At 55.7% G+C, this 15,266-nt stretch overlaps 1 protein-coding gene across 1 annotated transcript in view; it reads left to right on the forward strand.

Moving 5' to 3' along the window:
* Positions 1–15,266, forward strand: part of LRP5 (LDL receptor related protein 5) — a 114,409-nt gene that overhangs the window by 83,483 nt on the left and 15,660 nt on the right. The window contains exons 11-16 of the mRNA XM_066252255.1: positions 84–268; positions 3,979–4,302; positions 6,008–6,207; positions 11,019–11,227; positions 13,010–13,200; positions 13,854–14,063. Of these exons, the coding sequence (XP_066108352.1) occupies positions 84–268; positions 3,979–4,302; positions 6,008–6,207; positions 11,019–11,227; positions 13,010–13,200; positions 13,854–14,063 (1,319 nt within the window). The remainder of the gene's footprint in view (positions 1–83; positions 269–3,978; positions 4,303–6,007; positions 6,208–11,018; positions 11,228–13,009; positions 13,201–13,853; positions 14,064–15,266) is intronic.

Here is a 15,266-nt window from a genome sequence, read left to right on the forward strand (position 1 = left end):
GAGTGGTGGCGATCGTGTTTCCTGCCCTGCCGTGATGGTGGACGCACCTCAGCCCGCCCTCCCTTTCTCCCTGTGTCTTCCAGCTACATCTACTGGACAGAATGGGGCGGCAAGCCGAGGATCGTGCGGGCCTTCATGGACGGGACCAACTGCATGACGCTGGTGGACAAGGTGGGCCGGGCCAATGACCTCACCATTGACTATGCCGACCAGCGCCTCTACTGGACTGACCTGGACACCAACATGATCGAGTCGTCTAACATGCTGGGTGAGGGCCGGCCATGTGGGTCCTGCGGGGGCGGGATGTCCTTGGTCTGGAGCGTTGGGTCACCTGTCAGCCCCCTCTGCACTGAGCGCCCTGGCCTGCGAGTCCCCAGGCCCCACGGGAGGTATGGACGCGCTCCGAGTGCCCAGCCAGCCTCACCCCTCTCCAGGGTGCCCTGTCCACAGAGGCCCTAGTCACTGCTGTTTCTAGCACTGAAAGCTGAGTTCCCAGCTAAGTCCTGGGCTGGGACTCTGATTGGACACAACACCACATGACGGAAGTTTTTGTTGGTGTGGAAACTGAGGACGGAAGTTTTTGTTGGTGTGGAAACTGAGGACGGAAGTTTTTGTTGGTGTGGAAACTGAGGACGGAAGTTTTTTTTGGTGTGGAAACTGAGGCCCAGGGAGGTCACAGGACTTGTCTAAGGTCACAGAGCAGCACCACACAGACTTCACTCTGAGTACCTACTGTGTACTAGGTCTTGTGCTGTGACTACTGACTAGCCACACCCAATACCCTGGGTTTGTTAAAAAAAAAAATAATAATAATAAAGTAAAAAATAAAAATTAAAGAAATACCTTGTTTCAGGTCATCCAGCAGCGGGGGCTGATTAGAACCCAGAGCGTGTAGCTCCGAGCTCTGCAGTGCTGGAGGGGCGTGGTCACGTCAGCTCGCTGGGGAGCTGGGCTGCACTCTGTAGTGGGGAGACTCGGGCTTCCTCCCTGCTCGCTGCCGCCGTCACCCGGGGTGGGCGTGGGCGTGTTACAGAGGAGGAAACGGAGGCATAGGTTGGGCTGGATGGCTTGTCCCAGGTATCATGGGGGCAGAGCTGGAGCCCCAGCGTCCTGGTTTTCGCCTGGGGCAGGCCACAGCCACCCTGCACACTGCTAGTCCTGGTTGGGGAAGCCAGTGGCCAGCTTTGAACATCTCTGGGCCCGCCACCCTGGCCCCACCGGGAATTACGGGGAGCTAGCGCCAGATGAGAAGCCAGTCACAGCACTGCCATGGTTTGCCAGAAATAAGTACGCTCGTCAATTACCCCCAGCTGAGGACACACTTGGACGGACACCAGCACACGTCCTGGTCACTCACACAACCCTACAGATGGAGGGCGGCTTCCTGTGTTGGGCTTGGCTGTCCCTGTGCCATAGCATGTTTTCCATGTAGTGACACAGGTGTTTCCTGAGCACCTAGTAATATGTGAGACCCCGGGCAGGTGAGGAATGGGTAATGTCACCTGGCATGGTCAGAGCTGGGCGTGAGCCTAGACGTGGGGCCTCGCTGCCCAGTGTCTCTGGGCTCTGCCACGTGCTAGTCGTGTGACTTCAGCCAAGTCACTTAACCTTTCTGTGCCTCGGTTCCCTATCCTAATAGTACCTTCCTCACAAAGCAGTTGGCATGAGAATTAAATGAGGTAATATGGGTAAAAGCACGTCTCACTGTGCCTGGCACACAGTAAATGCCCTGTAAATGTTTAGCTACATGGATAGTTGGTGGAGAACCGTCTGCTCCTTGTCTAGGGCCCTGGAGTGTGTATGTTGGTGTGTGTATGTGTGTGTGTGTGTGTGTGTGTGTAGGGGGGGAGAGAGTTTATATGTGTTTGTGTGTGTGTGGAGGCTTCGGGGAGCATTTTTATTTTATAACCTTTTTCCTCGACAAAATAACCTAGAAAATTTCTGAAAATACAGAAAAATATGAAGAAAAGTGATAATTCTACATAATTTCATCACTCAGTGATAACCATTATTCATGTTGACATGTTTCCTTCCAGTTTCAAACTTTGTAGTGGATTTTAAAGTAATATTCTTGTTAAAAATCTTAAATTTTTACTTTTTAAAAGTAATTTTTAAAATGTTTTAAATCATGCTATAGGTCATCTTCAAGCTGCTCTATCTCTCTTTTTTTTAAAACATTTATTTTTTAAAATTTATTTATTTATTTAGTTTAGAGAAGAGAGACAGAGAGAGAGAGAGAGAGAGAGAGAGAAAGAGAGAGAGAGAAGGGGGGCAAGAGACAGGAAGCATCAACTCCCACATGTGCCTTGACCAGGCAAGCCCAGGGTTTTGAACCGGTGACCTCAGCATTCGAGGTTGATGCTTGATCCACTGCACCACCACAGGTCAGGCTCTATCTCTTTTTTTCCCCCTTCTTTTCCAAGTGAGAAGAGGGGAGACAGACAGACTCCTGCAGGCGCCCAACTGGGATCCACCTGGCAACCCAGTCTGGGGCTGATGTTCTGCCCATCTGGGGCCATGCTTGCAACTGAGCTATTTTTAGTGCCTGTGGAGGAGACTCCACAAAGCAATTTTCAGTGCCTGGAGCTAACGTGCTCGAACCAATTGAGCCATGGCTGTGGGAAGAGAAGGAGGGAGAGGGAGAGAAAGAGAAGGGGAGGGGGAAGAGGTGGAGAAGCAAATGGTCACCTCTCCTGTGTGCCCTGACCAGGAATCGAATCTGGATATTTACATACCAGGCCGACACTCTACCGCTGAGCCCCCCAGCCAGGACCAGTTTGCTTTCTCTTATTCCTGTGTATGATCAGCATGTTCTCATGTCATTAACGTATTCCCATTGGTTGTGAACTAGAACATGCATGAAGAAGCATTCACTGCCTGATCAGGCGGTGGCGCAGAGGATAGAGTGTTGGACTGGAATGCGGAAGACCCAGCCAGGTTTGAGACCTCGAGGTCGCCAGCTTGAGCGCGGGCTCATCTGGCTTGAGCAAAAAGCTCACCAGCTTGGACCCAAGGTCGCTGGCTCAAGCAAGGGGTTACTCGGTCTACTGAAGGCCTGCGGTCAAGGCACATATGAGAAAGCAATCAATGAACAACTAAGGTGTCGCAACGAAAAACTGATGATTGATGCTTCTCATCTCTCTCCGTTCCTGTCTGTCCCTAGCTATCCCTCTCTCTGATTCTGTCTCTGTCCCTGTAAAAACAAACAAACAAACAAACAAACAAGAAAAAACATTCACATGACACAGTTTGAGAAGTAAAGACCAGGAGAGCCACATGTGGGTTGAGGGACAGAACTCATTGGGGGCCACCCGGGCCCTGGACTTGTGTCCTTCCTCCCTTGTGGCTCGGCCCCCATCGGCACCCCTTCTGCTGTGCCCTGTCCGGCCGGCTCCCAGCCGAGCCGGCCTGTTCATCACGCCTCCCGACAAACAGCGGCACTGGGCGCGCAGCACGTGCGCCTGAGTGCGTTCAGCTTACAGCTGCGCCGTCGTAGGTTCCCGCACGGTTTGTTTCACGCGTCCTCTGCTGTTGGCATGAGGGTGGGGAGACTGCTGCCCTGACTTCTGTCCCTGCGTCCCAGTTTTGCTGTTCTAGAACTTTCAGTCAGTGCGGTCACACACAGTGTGCTCTTCAGGGCCTGGCTTCTGTCACTCTAATGGCGTCATTTCCGTTATAGGAAGATCCCACTGGCTTTGTATCCGTTCTGCTGTCGACGGGCGTCTGGCTTGTTTTCGGCTCGTGGTGCTCGGGGCCGGTGCTGCCACGTGCACATCCTTGTCCATGTTCCTCGGGGTCACACTGCGTGCGTACTCCTGTGTAGGGGGGTGCAGTCGCCCGGTCCTGGGGTCAGTGCACAGCTGTCGGTCGATGCTGCTTGTTTTCCAGAGTGATCGAGCTCTCGGGCCCAGGCACCGGCGGCCAGGCCGTGGGGCGCCCGTGCTGTGGCTGACACCCTGCCCGTGTGTCCCCACGCAGGTCAGGAGCGGGTCGTGATCGCCGACGACCTCCCGCACCCGTTCGGCCTGACACAGTACAGCGATTACATCTACTGGACGGACTGGAACCTGCACAGCATCGAGCGGGCCGACAAGACCAGCGGCCGGAACCGCACCCTCATCCAGGGCCACCTGGACTTCGTCATGGACATCCTGGTGTTCCACTCGTCCCGCCAGGACGGCCTCAACGACTGCATGCACAGCAACGGGCAGTGTGCGCAGCTGTGCCTCGCCGTCCCCGGCGGCCACCGCTGCAGCTGCGCCTCCCACTACACCCTGGACCCCAGCAGCCGCAACTGCAGCCGTAAGTGCCTCGCTCGCCCCCTGCGCCCGGCCCCCCCGTGTCAACCGCCCGGCTGGCTCCGGGGGCTGGTGTGGAAAGGGTATGTTGACGGACACAGTCTGGGTGTGTTGGGCATGTTGGGCACTGCACCACCTGCGTAGTGTCACCTGCAACCCTGGGCTGGCTGGAGGACCTGTCGCTTCATCCAGACACCAGGAGATGGACTGAGCCCTCAGCTGGCACAGGCCTGGGGGAACTCTTTGGGTGGGAGAACCCGTCCCCAGGGGAGAGCATGCGCTGAGAGAGGCGAGCACTGTTCTGAGTACTCTCTGCGGTACTGATAGAATCCTCAAGCCCCTAGGGTGGTGAGCATCACCCTCCCCACTTCCCAGGCGAGGAGACTGAGGCAGATGTGCAGGAGCCCTTGCGGGGCCTCACAACTGGTCAGGTTTGGGCCGGGTGTGGATCCAGCTAGGTTGAGCCCTCGCCATGTGGCCTCGCGCTCGCTCACATAATTCTTACACAGACCTTCAGAATCGGGTGGGCCTTTTCCAGATGTTCTCATTTGAGTGATACAACTGTGAGATTCAGGGAGCCTGGGAGCAGCTTCCTCGTGGGCCGGAGGGAGAACGGGGCGTCCCATTGGCGGGTGTTCCGCCTGGAGCATCGGCCGCCTCTGGGCGGCTCGTGACACCGGATGAAGTTCTGTGTCTTCTGGGGCTCTGTCTGAGGCTCACGCAGCCTGGACCAAGGGCTGGCCTGCCTTCTCCCGGCCATGTGGACCGGGACCAGAGGCTTCGAGGGGTGGAGGGTTGATTGAGGCCCTGAGCTGGTACATGCTGGGGCTGCAGCCTGGGACTCCTCACTCTTGGGCTCCCTTTGGTCCTGCTGTTCCTGTCCCCTGGCAGCCATAGCCTGGAAGGGTCAAGCAAAGCGTCAGGTAGCCCACCACCCAGAAGAGACACCAGGGTCCGGGCCCCCGCCCCGGTGGCCGGCAGACTCGAGACATGATGACTGCACCTCTCTGATCATGGCTGCAGCTGTCGGCCGCCTGCACGTTCTGAGAGGGATGCAGTTTCTTTTTTCTTTTTTTAAGATTTTATTTGACTTTATAGAGGGGGGGGGACACAACGAGAAGTATCAACTCATAGTTGCTTCTTGTATGTGCCTTGACCGGGCAAGCCCGGGGTTTTGAACCGGCGACCTCAGCGTTCCCGGTTGATGCTTTATCCACGGCGCCACCACAGGTCAGGCATGATGCAGTTTCTGAACCCAGGCAGCTTTGCTCTCTGACACCCCCGAGGAGCGTCCCCTCCTGGTGTCACTGTTCAGTCCGTAGGGTCCTTAGCTGTCCCCTAGAGCACGTGGAGACACGGGGACAGTGACACGTCCTCCAAGCATGATGGACACTTGCCGTGTGGGATTAGTGCTCACTGCCTTCTCTCCCTTCCAGCTTAAGTCTTGATACCTTCGAGATGAATTGATCATTTATTTTTAAAATAACATGCACTGGTAACATTGAAATAGAGACACAGGTAACACGGAGAGCAGAATTCCCCCTAGTCCACCCCCAGGAAATAGGTTTCAGTCTTTCCAGCCTCCCCCCCACCCCTGTGTGCATGGGCGGGCGCATATACGCGTCTGCTCTCCGTAACGATGTGCGGCGCCGCCCTCCCTGGCTCCCACGGGCTGACCGGCCGCCCCTCGTCTGTTTGCTTCACCCTAGCGCCCAGCACTTTCTTGCTGTTCAGCCAGAAAAGTGCCATCAGCCGGATGATCCCAGACGACCAGCACAGCCCGGACCTCGTCCTGCCCCTGCACGGGCTGAGGAACGTCAAAGCCATCGACTACGACCCACTGGACAAGTTCATCTACTGGGTGGACGGACGCCAGAACATCAAGCGAGCCAGGGATGATGGCACCCAGGCAGGTGGACCTGTCGGGGGCATGGAAGGGGCTCCAGGGGGGAGGGGCTTGGGCTCCAGGGGGAGGGGCTTGCCCTGGTAGAGTCTCCAGGCTCCGCCCACTCTTCTTAGCAGCTAGGTTGGGAGGGGGCGGTGCCCACAGAGCACTTGTTTTTGGGGTAGGCAATGATTTGGGCTCTGATTATGTCATTACTGGATATAATCCTTAGCAGTGTGAAACCCTTAGACTGATTATGTGTAGGAAGTGGATTTTATATATAGTTTTGGGTGTTTTTGTTTGTTTGTTTGTTTTGACTTTCTAGTTTCTGAAGTAGTGGGTGGGGGTTTGGAGAGTGCCGGACCCCCGTGGGATTATTTTCTTTCCACAGTCGTTTGGTGCAAGGCAGTTTGGTATCGCTTATTCTGGATTTGTTCTTATTTCATAGAAATGGTATGTTCGGTTCTGCTATCATGCAACACATGTATTCTAAAAGTCACCATGCTTTGCAAAACCACGAAGCACACATACCACAGGGTTTATGGGGACAAAGGGGCTGGATGCACTGCTCAGAACTCCATCACAGATGCTCTGAAGAGAAAGGAGCTGAGTGTAGCAGCACCGTTTTGCGCACGTTATAGGGCCCAGCCACGTACATGCCGCAGGGCAGACGGCGCTTTACCTTGAGGAGAGACCTGAAGTTGGCCAAGGACTTTTGGGTGTCGGGAGGTCACAGCCAGGGGTTTTTTGTGAAACGGTGGAGTGGATGTGGGGGTTCACTGGGAGATGGAGGGTGTTGGGGGAGGGTGTTTTCCTACTTGGCTCAGTGCAAGGTGCATTCACCTGGTGCTTCTCACGGGTGCGAAGTGGCACGTGAGAAAATGCAAAATCCATGTCCTGCTCAAACGGTCCCTGGTACGTCACTGCGTTGGAGCACACTGGTGTTTTCACAATGCACGTTCTAGCGGGACTGACTGCTTGTGAGTGTTAGGCTTGTGACCTGTGTCTAGAAAGGACATTCTCACTGCAGCCCCGGGGCTCACCTGGTGCTTCCACGTGGCTGGGAACTGTGACCACCATTCCTTTAGCGTCCCTGGCATGTCCTGCTCGTTCCAAGGACTCCCAACAAAATCGAACTATAAAAAAAAAACTCCCAACAAAAGCTACAAAACCAAACAGCCTCTTTCTCCATCCAGTGCTCAGTGTAGGGGCCCATGTCATCATGGTGACCTCTTGATCCTGTTATTAACAGCGATGGCGAGAAACGCTCATTGGTGGAGATTTTTCAGACAGTTTTCACGTCTGAACAGTGGATTTTGCTGTTGCCTCCCCTGAACTGGATGGGCTGGGTGTAACTTTCAACAGGATACTTCAACCCTCCCCTTGCCGTCACCCCCCTTTGAGCTTCTGCCTTCATCCTCGTGGGTGCAGAGCCTGCTGGGAGTGGAGTTCGTTCATCCGCTCAGCCTAGGTGACAGTCCCTGAGAGTCCTTTGGAGAGTGGGGAAGTGTTAATTGATGGGCTGTGGCTTCCCTGCTGAGGCAGTTACAGGGTGCAAATTGCCTTGAAGTCTCACCCAGGCATTCTGTTAGGGTGTCTGGGCAAAAGCGGGGACAGACGTTGAAGGAAAAGCCCTTCTAGGAGGAGTGTCTGCATTTGCACTGAATTTGGACCCAGGGTTCTCTCCTGGTTTCTTGCTAAGCTCCGCCCCCTTGGGCCTCTGGCTTGGATTGTTTTTTTTTGTTTTTTTGTTTTTGTATTTTTCTGAAGCTGGAAACGGGGAGAGACAGACAGACTCCCGCATGCGCCCAACCGGGATCCACCCGGCACGCCCACCAGGGGGCGACGCTCTGCCCCTCTGGGGCATCGCTCTGTCGCGACCAGAGCCACTCTAGTGCCTGGGGCAGAGGCCAAGGAGCCATCCCCAGCGCCCGGGCCATCTTTGCTCCAATGGAGCCTCGCTACAGGAGGGGAAGAGAGAGGCAGAGAGGAAGGAGAGGGGGAGGGGTGGAGAAGCAGATGGGCGCTTCTCTTGTGTGCCCTGGCCGGGAATCGAACCCGGGACTTCCGCACGCCAGGCCGACGCTCTACCACTGAGCCAACCGGCCAGGGCCTTGGATTGTTTTTTAAGGGCACCTCACTCAGCCCCCAAGGATTATCTCCTTGGCTAAGTTGTATTTCTTATTTACTTCAAAATATTTTTTTAGATTTTGTTTCATTGATTTTTAGAGATAGGGGAGAGAGAGAGAGAAAGAGAAATAGAGATAGAGAGAGAGAGAGTAGAAGCAGAAGACATCAACTTGTGGTAGTTGCTTCTCATATGTGCCTTGACCAGGCAAGCCCAGGGTTTCAAACTGGCAACCTCAGTGTGCCAGGTCGATGCTTTATCCACTGAGCCACCACAGGTCATTTTAAATGTTCTGTTGTGGTAAATTTATGTAACAGAACCAGTTTAATAGTTTGTAAGTGTACAGTCAGTGACATTGTGTGGCCAGTCGTTGTGGCCGTCGTGGCCATGCACATGCAGGTTCACATCAGATTCTGGCAAACGATAAAGAAACAGTGGAGCCAATAAATGGTGGGCCATTCCTTTATTAAAGTCTTGCACCAGCCAACTAGCAAACAGCTCCCAAAGCCACTGACACGTTATGCAGTTCCACAACCCAGAGAACCTTCTCTGGTTCCTCCTGGAATCAAAGGCCCCCACAAGCCTCAGCGGAGCTCCCAAAGCCCCTCACCTCTGGTTCTCCATCTGCACACCTTCTCTCTCTGCACAGACTGGCTTCTTCCTCGGCACCCTGCATCCTCTCCTCTCTCACTCTGCAAACATGGCTTCTTTCTTCTTCTTCTCCTGCTCTCTCCTTTCAAAACTTTCTGGCGTGTAAACCTATCCTCTAGCAAACATTAGCAAAACAGTGGTTCTTCCCAAGCAGGAAGGTAATTTGCAGTTTCACAGACCACATATACCTGGCGCTGCCCAGTGCCATTTTGTAACAATAAAAATGAGCTAACATAAAAGTCACATTTTACAAACTTATTTGACCAACAGACATGAACTGTATTTCTATCGCTGTATAGCCACGACCACCATCTGCTCCTGGACTCTTCGTCTTCCCAAACTGAAACTCTGCCCCCCGTTAAATACTTGATCCCCCCCCCCCCCGCCTACTTTCTGTCTCTGTGAATTTGGCTATTCTTTTTTTTTTTTTTTTTTTTTTTTAATTTATTCATTTTAGAGAGGAGAGAGAGAGAAAGGAGAGAGAGACAGGGGGGAGGAGCTAGAAGCATCAACTCCCATATGTGCCTTGACCAGGCAAGCCCAGGGTTTTGAACCGGCGACCTCAGCATTTCCGGGTCGACGCTTTATCCACTGCGCCACCACAGGTCAGGCAAATTTGGCTATTCTAAGTGCTTCATGCACGTAGAATCATACATGTGTAAAATCAGGAGTCTTTTTGTGTCTGGCTTACTTCACTGAGCGTAATGTCCTCAGGTTCCTCCGTTGTGGCGGCATGTGTCAGAATTTTCTTCCTCTTTAAGGGTGACTGATATTCTGTTCTGTGGATGGACCACACTCGGCTTCCGCAGTCACCCATCAACGGTCACTTGGATGGCTCCTACCTCTGGGTGAACAGCGCTGCTGTGGATGTTGTCAAGTGACTGGGTAGCCCTTGGTACCAGGGAGGATGGAGGTTGTGGATCGTGGCTTTGGCTAAGTTTCCAGTTAGAGATTTTCTGTCAGTTTAAGCATTGTTACATTAAAGCTGAGGTTCAGGTTTGTTTTTTTAGTTTGTTATTTTTTTGTATTTTTCTGAAGTGAGAAGTGGGGAGGCAGTCAGACTCCTGCATGCACCCGACCGAGATCCACCTGGCATGCCCATCAGGGGGCGATGCTCTACCCATCTGGGGCGTTGCTCCATTGCAACTGGAGCTATACTAGCGCCTGAAACAGAGGCCATGGAGCCATCCTCAGCGCCCAGGCTAACATTGCTCCAATGGAGCCTTGGCTGCAGGAGGGGAAGAGAGAGACAAGAGAGGAAGGAGAGGGGGAAGGGTGGAGAAGCACATGGGCGCTTCTCCTGTGTGCCCTGGCTGGGGATCGAACCCGGGACTTCCAAATGCTGGGCTGGCACTCTGCCACTGAGCCAACCGGCCAGGGTGAGGTCCAGGTTTTGTACCACTGGGCAGCCAGGAGAGCGCGTCTCCAGGGGACGGATGTTGGTGGCTTGTTGTTTCCCACCGTGTGGTTCTCAGCTGGCTGTTCCAATGACTGGGGTCCCAAAGTCTGGTTGTGGGCCTGCCTCCTACAGTACCCTCACCCAGTCCTCACCTGACCCTGCACCCTCATGGACCTCTGCACCCTCACTGGGTCTTGTACCCCTGACCCCTCCCTTAGAGAAGAAGGTTGTGAGAGGGTCACCTCTGTCTGGCACTCTCAATTTTAAAAACAGCAAGATTTGAGTGTCTTCATCCAAAAGCATGAGTCTAGGAGAACAGGAAAGAAGAGAGGAGATGTCTTGAGAAGGGGTCTAGGGTCCTGGGTTGACTCTTCGGCCACCAGGTGGTCCTGTATGCGCAGGGACAGGGCAGGGAGAGCGTGGCAGCGGCAGGTCTGGGTGGCTGAGTTCCGAGGGGGTTGGGCCCGGGCCCTAGTGAATGGGCGTGAGCTCCCCCTGAGCCTGCCGTGGGCACCAGGTCCGCTCCCCAGTGCGCAGGTGGGTGAGAGCCAACTGGACGGGTTTGGAATGTTGACTTCCGGCCGGAACTGGGGCACTGAGGCCGCGGTCCTCCCAGCCCCGCCGTTTAGCTGTTCCTCCTCTCACACTGTTTTCCAGCCCTTCATTCTGACCTCTCCGAGCCAGAACCAGAACCCAGACAGGCAGCCCCACGACCTCAGCATTGACATCTACAGCCGGACGCTGTTCTGGACGTGCGAGGCCACCAACACCATCAACGTTCACCGGCTGAACGGGGACGCCATGGGTGTGGTGCTCCGTGGGGACCGAGACAAGCCGAGGGCCATTGTTGTCAACGCGGAGCGGGGGTATGAGGCCAAAGGGGCGGGCGGCGGGGGTGGGGGGTGGGGTGGGGAGGGGCTGCACCCCTGGGGGCGGGCCAGCAACCCTTTGGTGAACAGCAGCCTCTGGGGCTGGGAGGGGTTTTCCACTCCCGACATTCTGATTGGTCAGGCGCGCCCAAACAGCCTGAGCGGGAGGTGGAAACACTAGCCCATTCACAGTCACAGCAGGAAAGCAGAGACACCCAGGGATGGCCTTAGCAGGAAGCGGATGCGGGTCAGGCACACGAAGGATGCAAGCTCTGATTCACAGGCTTTGTACCATCCTGGTCGAACGTGAACCCTACATACAGAACTCCTTTCCATATTGTCGCAGGTGGTGGCTGGTTATTCACTCGCCTCTGTTCTACCTCGGGGAACTCACTACCTCACAAGCTGGGTGTTCCTGGGCACAGCTTCAACTCCTGCAAGCTTTTTCCCTCCCTGAAGGTCCCTGATGCTCCGACCTGTTGGCTCTCGGGTTCTCTGATGGGTGGGAGGGCACCTGGGACCTGTTGATAGACTTTGAGGGTCCCAAGGGGGATAGCCAGGGGGGAGGGGTACTAAACCCACATGACGGGAAGCTCAGAAGTAAAGCCGAGCACCCAGAGGTTTGGGGGCAGGAGGCAGGAGCACAGAGGCTGTCCCCAGGTTCCTGTAGGGCTGTCGTGCGAGTTGGCGAGCTGCGTCTTGCCGGGGCTCATCCTGGGGAGGGCCAGAGTGCTCACAGGTCCCGGGGCCAGGCAGACCCGAGGTGGAGTCCTGACTACATCACCGACTGCCTCTGTGACCTTGGGCGGGTGATGTAACCTCTTGGAGATTCAGTTTTCTTGTCTGAACAAGCGAGGAGGACAGTGGTACCAGTCCCTGCAGCGCGCGGGGGCTTGGCCAGCAGAAGCCCTTGTGACCTAAGGTGGCTCTGCAAGAACCAAATGAGCTGCCCTCGAGGCTGGTCACTTGGGGCAGGGACTTCTTAGCAACTACGGAGGGGCAAGAGGTTGAGCAGAGGGGCAAGAGTTTGAGCGGAGGGGCAAGAGGTTGTGCGGAGGGGCAAGAGGTTGAGCGGAGGGTCAAGAGGTTGAGCGGAGGGTCAAGAGGTTGAGCGGAGGGGCGAGAGTTTGAGCGGAGGGGCGAGAGTTTGAGTGGAGGGGCGAGAGGTTGAGCGTACTAGTTCCTGGGGCTGTTGCCACAAATGACCACAGATCAGGGGCTTAAAACAACAGATGTTTGTTTCAAGTGCCAGAGACCGGAAGTCTCAAGTCGAGTGTGGGTAGGACTGCCTCCTCCGAATGCTCCCGGGGAGCATCCTCCCTGCCTCTCTCGGCTTCAGGGAGCTCCTGGTGTTCTTTGACTTGGCGGCCGAATCTCTCCAACTTCTGTCTCCGTCTTCACAGCACTTCCTGTGGCTTCTTCTCTCTCTTTTAAGGACAACTTAATTGGATTTGGAACCCAACCCTAACCCAGTGAGGCCTCATCTTGATTCTTTAATTCCATCTGCTAAGACCCTGCTTTCAAATAAAGTCACATTCTGGGGTTCCAGATGGACATGGGTTTCGAGGTTAACACCATTCAACCCTGGACAGGGCGTGACCTTTCCTCCTCGAGGGCCAGCCCTGAGAGGCCGGGGGTCCGTGTGACAGGTGATTTTCCAAAACCCCTCTGGACACCTGCAGCGTCAGGGGCCGGACTGTCTGGAGTTCCGCAAGCTGGATCCTGGCCGGGAGGTGGCAGGACACGGCGCCTGCCCCTCACCCGCTGTCCCTCCCACAGGTACCTGTACTTCACCAACATGCAGGACCGGGCGGCCAAGATCGAGCGCGCGGCCCTGGACGGGACCGAGCGGGAGGTGCTCTTCACCACGGGCCTCATCCGCCCCGTGGCCCTCGTGGTGGACAACACGCTGGGCAAGCTCTTCTGGGTGGACGCGGACCTGAAGCGCATCGAAAGCTGTGACCTGTCGGGTACGTGCCCTGAGTGTCCCCAGGGACCGGGTCTCTTGGCAGCTTGCGGGTCTGACCTTCCCGGGAATGCCTGGCCTTCCTGGTCACCTGTAACGGCGGTCGCAGTGGCCCCGGTTGTCAGGGACCTGCTGTGAGTGGGCTCAGTGCTGGGGCTTCACGTACACCTCATATAGTTCCACCAAGAGTTCCTAGATCCTGGGGTGGCAGAGGCTAAAGATGAGGCACAGAGAAGGTGAGCCAGTTGCCCTGGGTCCCACAGTGTGGGGTGGAGCAGGAGGCCAAACCCAGCCTCTGCCTCCTGCGCCCAAGGTCACGGATGGGCCGCCTTAGATCGGGAGGCCTTTGGACTGGAGAGAAGTGAGAGCTGGTGCTTTTCCTCCACAAGATAAGCTGGGTTAGGGGATGGGGATGGGAGGTGCCCTGTTTACAGGGTCCCAGTGACCAGGGTCCACAGTTGGGGTCCCGTGTCCCTGATCCCAAGGCTGGCCCGGGTGGGAGCAGGGCTGTCCCAGGGACTGGTCTCAGATCTGCCCTGTCTCCCAGCCCCAGTGTGGAACCCCCCCAGGCTCCCTGGCGGCCTTACACTCTCCCGCACCAGGCGGCCGAGCCCTCTAGGTCAGCCGCCACTCAGGGCACACCTGTTCCACTCACAGGGGCCAACCGCCTGACCCTGGAGGATGCCAACATCGTGCAGCCCGTGGGCCTGACAGTGCTGGGCAGGCATCTCTACTGGATTGACCGCCAGCAGCAGATGATCGAGCGCGTGGAGAAGACCACCGGGGACAAGAGGACGCGGGTCCAGGGCCGTGTTACCCACCTGACCGGCATCCATGCCGTGCAGGACGTCAGCCTGGAGGAATTCTGTACGTGGTGGGGGGTGGCGATGTGGAGGGGGCCCAGGGAAGGGTGGGCAGTTGTTCACACAGCACAGCGACCCAGAACTGGCCCCCTTAGGGGAAGGTAGGACGTTGGCCCAGTGGGAGAGTACTAGCCCTGCAGCCCGGTTCTCTTTCTGCCTGTTGGCCCGGGGACCGCTCTTGGCTCCTGGAGGCCACCCTCAGGTCCGCACGCCATGCTCCCCTCATCCCAGTGACAGATCTGAGTCTCTGACTTCCTCCAGCCGGAGAACCCGCCCTGCTTTTCACGGCCCGTGATTAGATTCAGCTGCTCTCTAAGTCTCTCTTGATTGAACTCAAGTCAGCTGACTAGTAGCCTTAGTTACACTTGCAAAACCATGCACACAATAGCTCATCACACCCCCCCGTGCTGGGGATTGGGGCTGGAAATGGGGGGCATTTAGGGTTCTGCCTGCTGCAGCATGGCTGTGCCCAAGGGCTTGGGAGAGAGGGACTTCTACCCCTGGGACCTCTTGATCCTCCACCCCCTTTACATATGACAGTGTAGGGGCACGTGTGTGTACCTGTGTCTCTCTGTCTTCTCATTCTTCATGCAGTAAACACACCTGGGCTGTCAGTGGGGTGAACGGGGGCCATCGCTATCCCTGTCCTGTGACGCCCAGGGCCTGGCCACCTTCAGGATGCTCACCTTCAAGGCCCTGGGCGATGCCCCACTCACCAGCCTCACCCAGCCCCTCGTCCTCCCACTGGCCATGTTCTTGCCACTTGAGCCCCTGTCTGGTCACCTTCTCCGTCTGAGTAACTTTTACTGATTCTTGGCTGTCACTCAGCTCAGATGTCCCTCCCTTAGTGGGTGAACTTCTACCTTCGGATGGAAATAGGCGAGTTCCGCAGGGACTCGGCACCCTGCTGGTCTAACTCCTGTGTGTATTTGTATCCTGCTGTCACTGGAGTAAATCACAACACACCCAGTGACTTGCAGCAACAGAAGTGCATTCTCCCATAGTTCCAAAAGGCCAAGATCAAGGTGTCTGTTGTGTCAGCTCCCTCTGGAGACTGGGAGAAGAGGCGGTTCTCTGCCCCTGCTAGTTTCTGTGACTTCAGGCATTCCTTGTGCCCATGCCGCTCCAGTCTCTGCTTCTGTTATCATATGGCCTTCTCCTCTTTGTCCATCTCTTTAACCCTCTGTGATCTCTGATAAGGACATGG

This window comes from Saccopteryx bilineata, chromosome 1 (assembly GCF_036850765.1).
Source record: "Saccopteryx bilineata isolate mSacBil1 chromosome 1, mSacBil1_pri_phased_curated, whole genome shotgun sequence".
In the NCBI taxonomy this organism is placed as follows: domain Eukaryota; kingdom Metazoa; phylum Chordata; class Mammalia; order Chiroptera; family Emballonuridae; genus Saccopteryx; species Saccopteryx bilineata.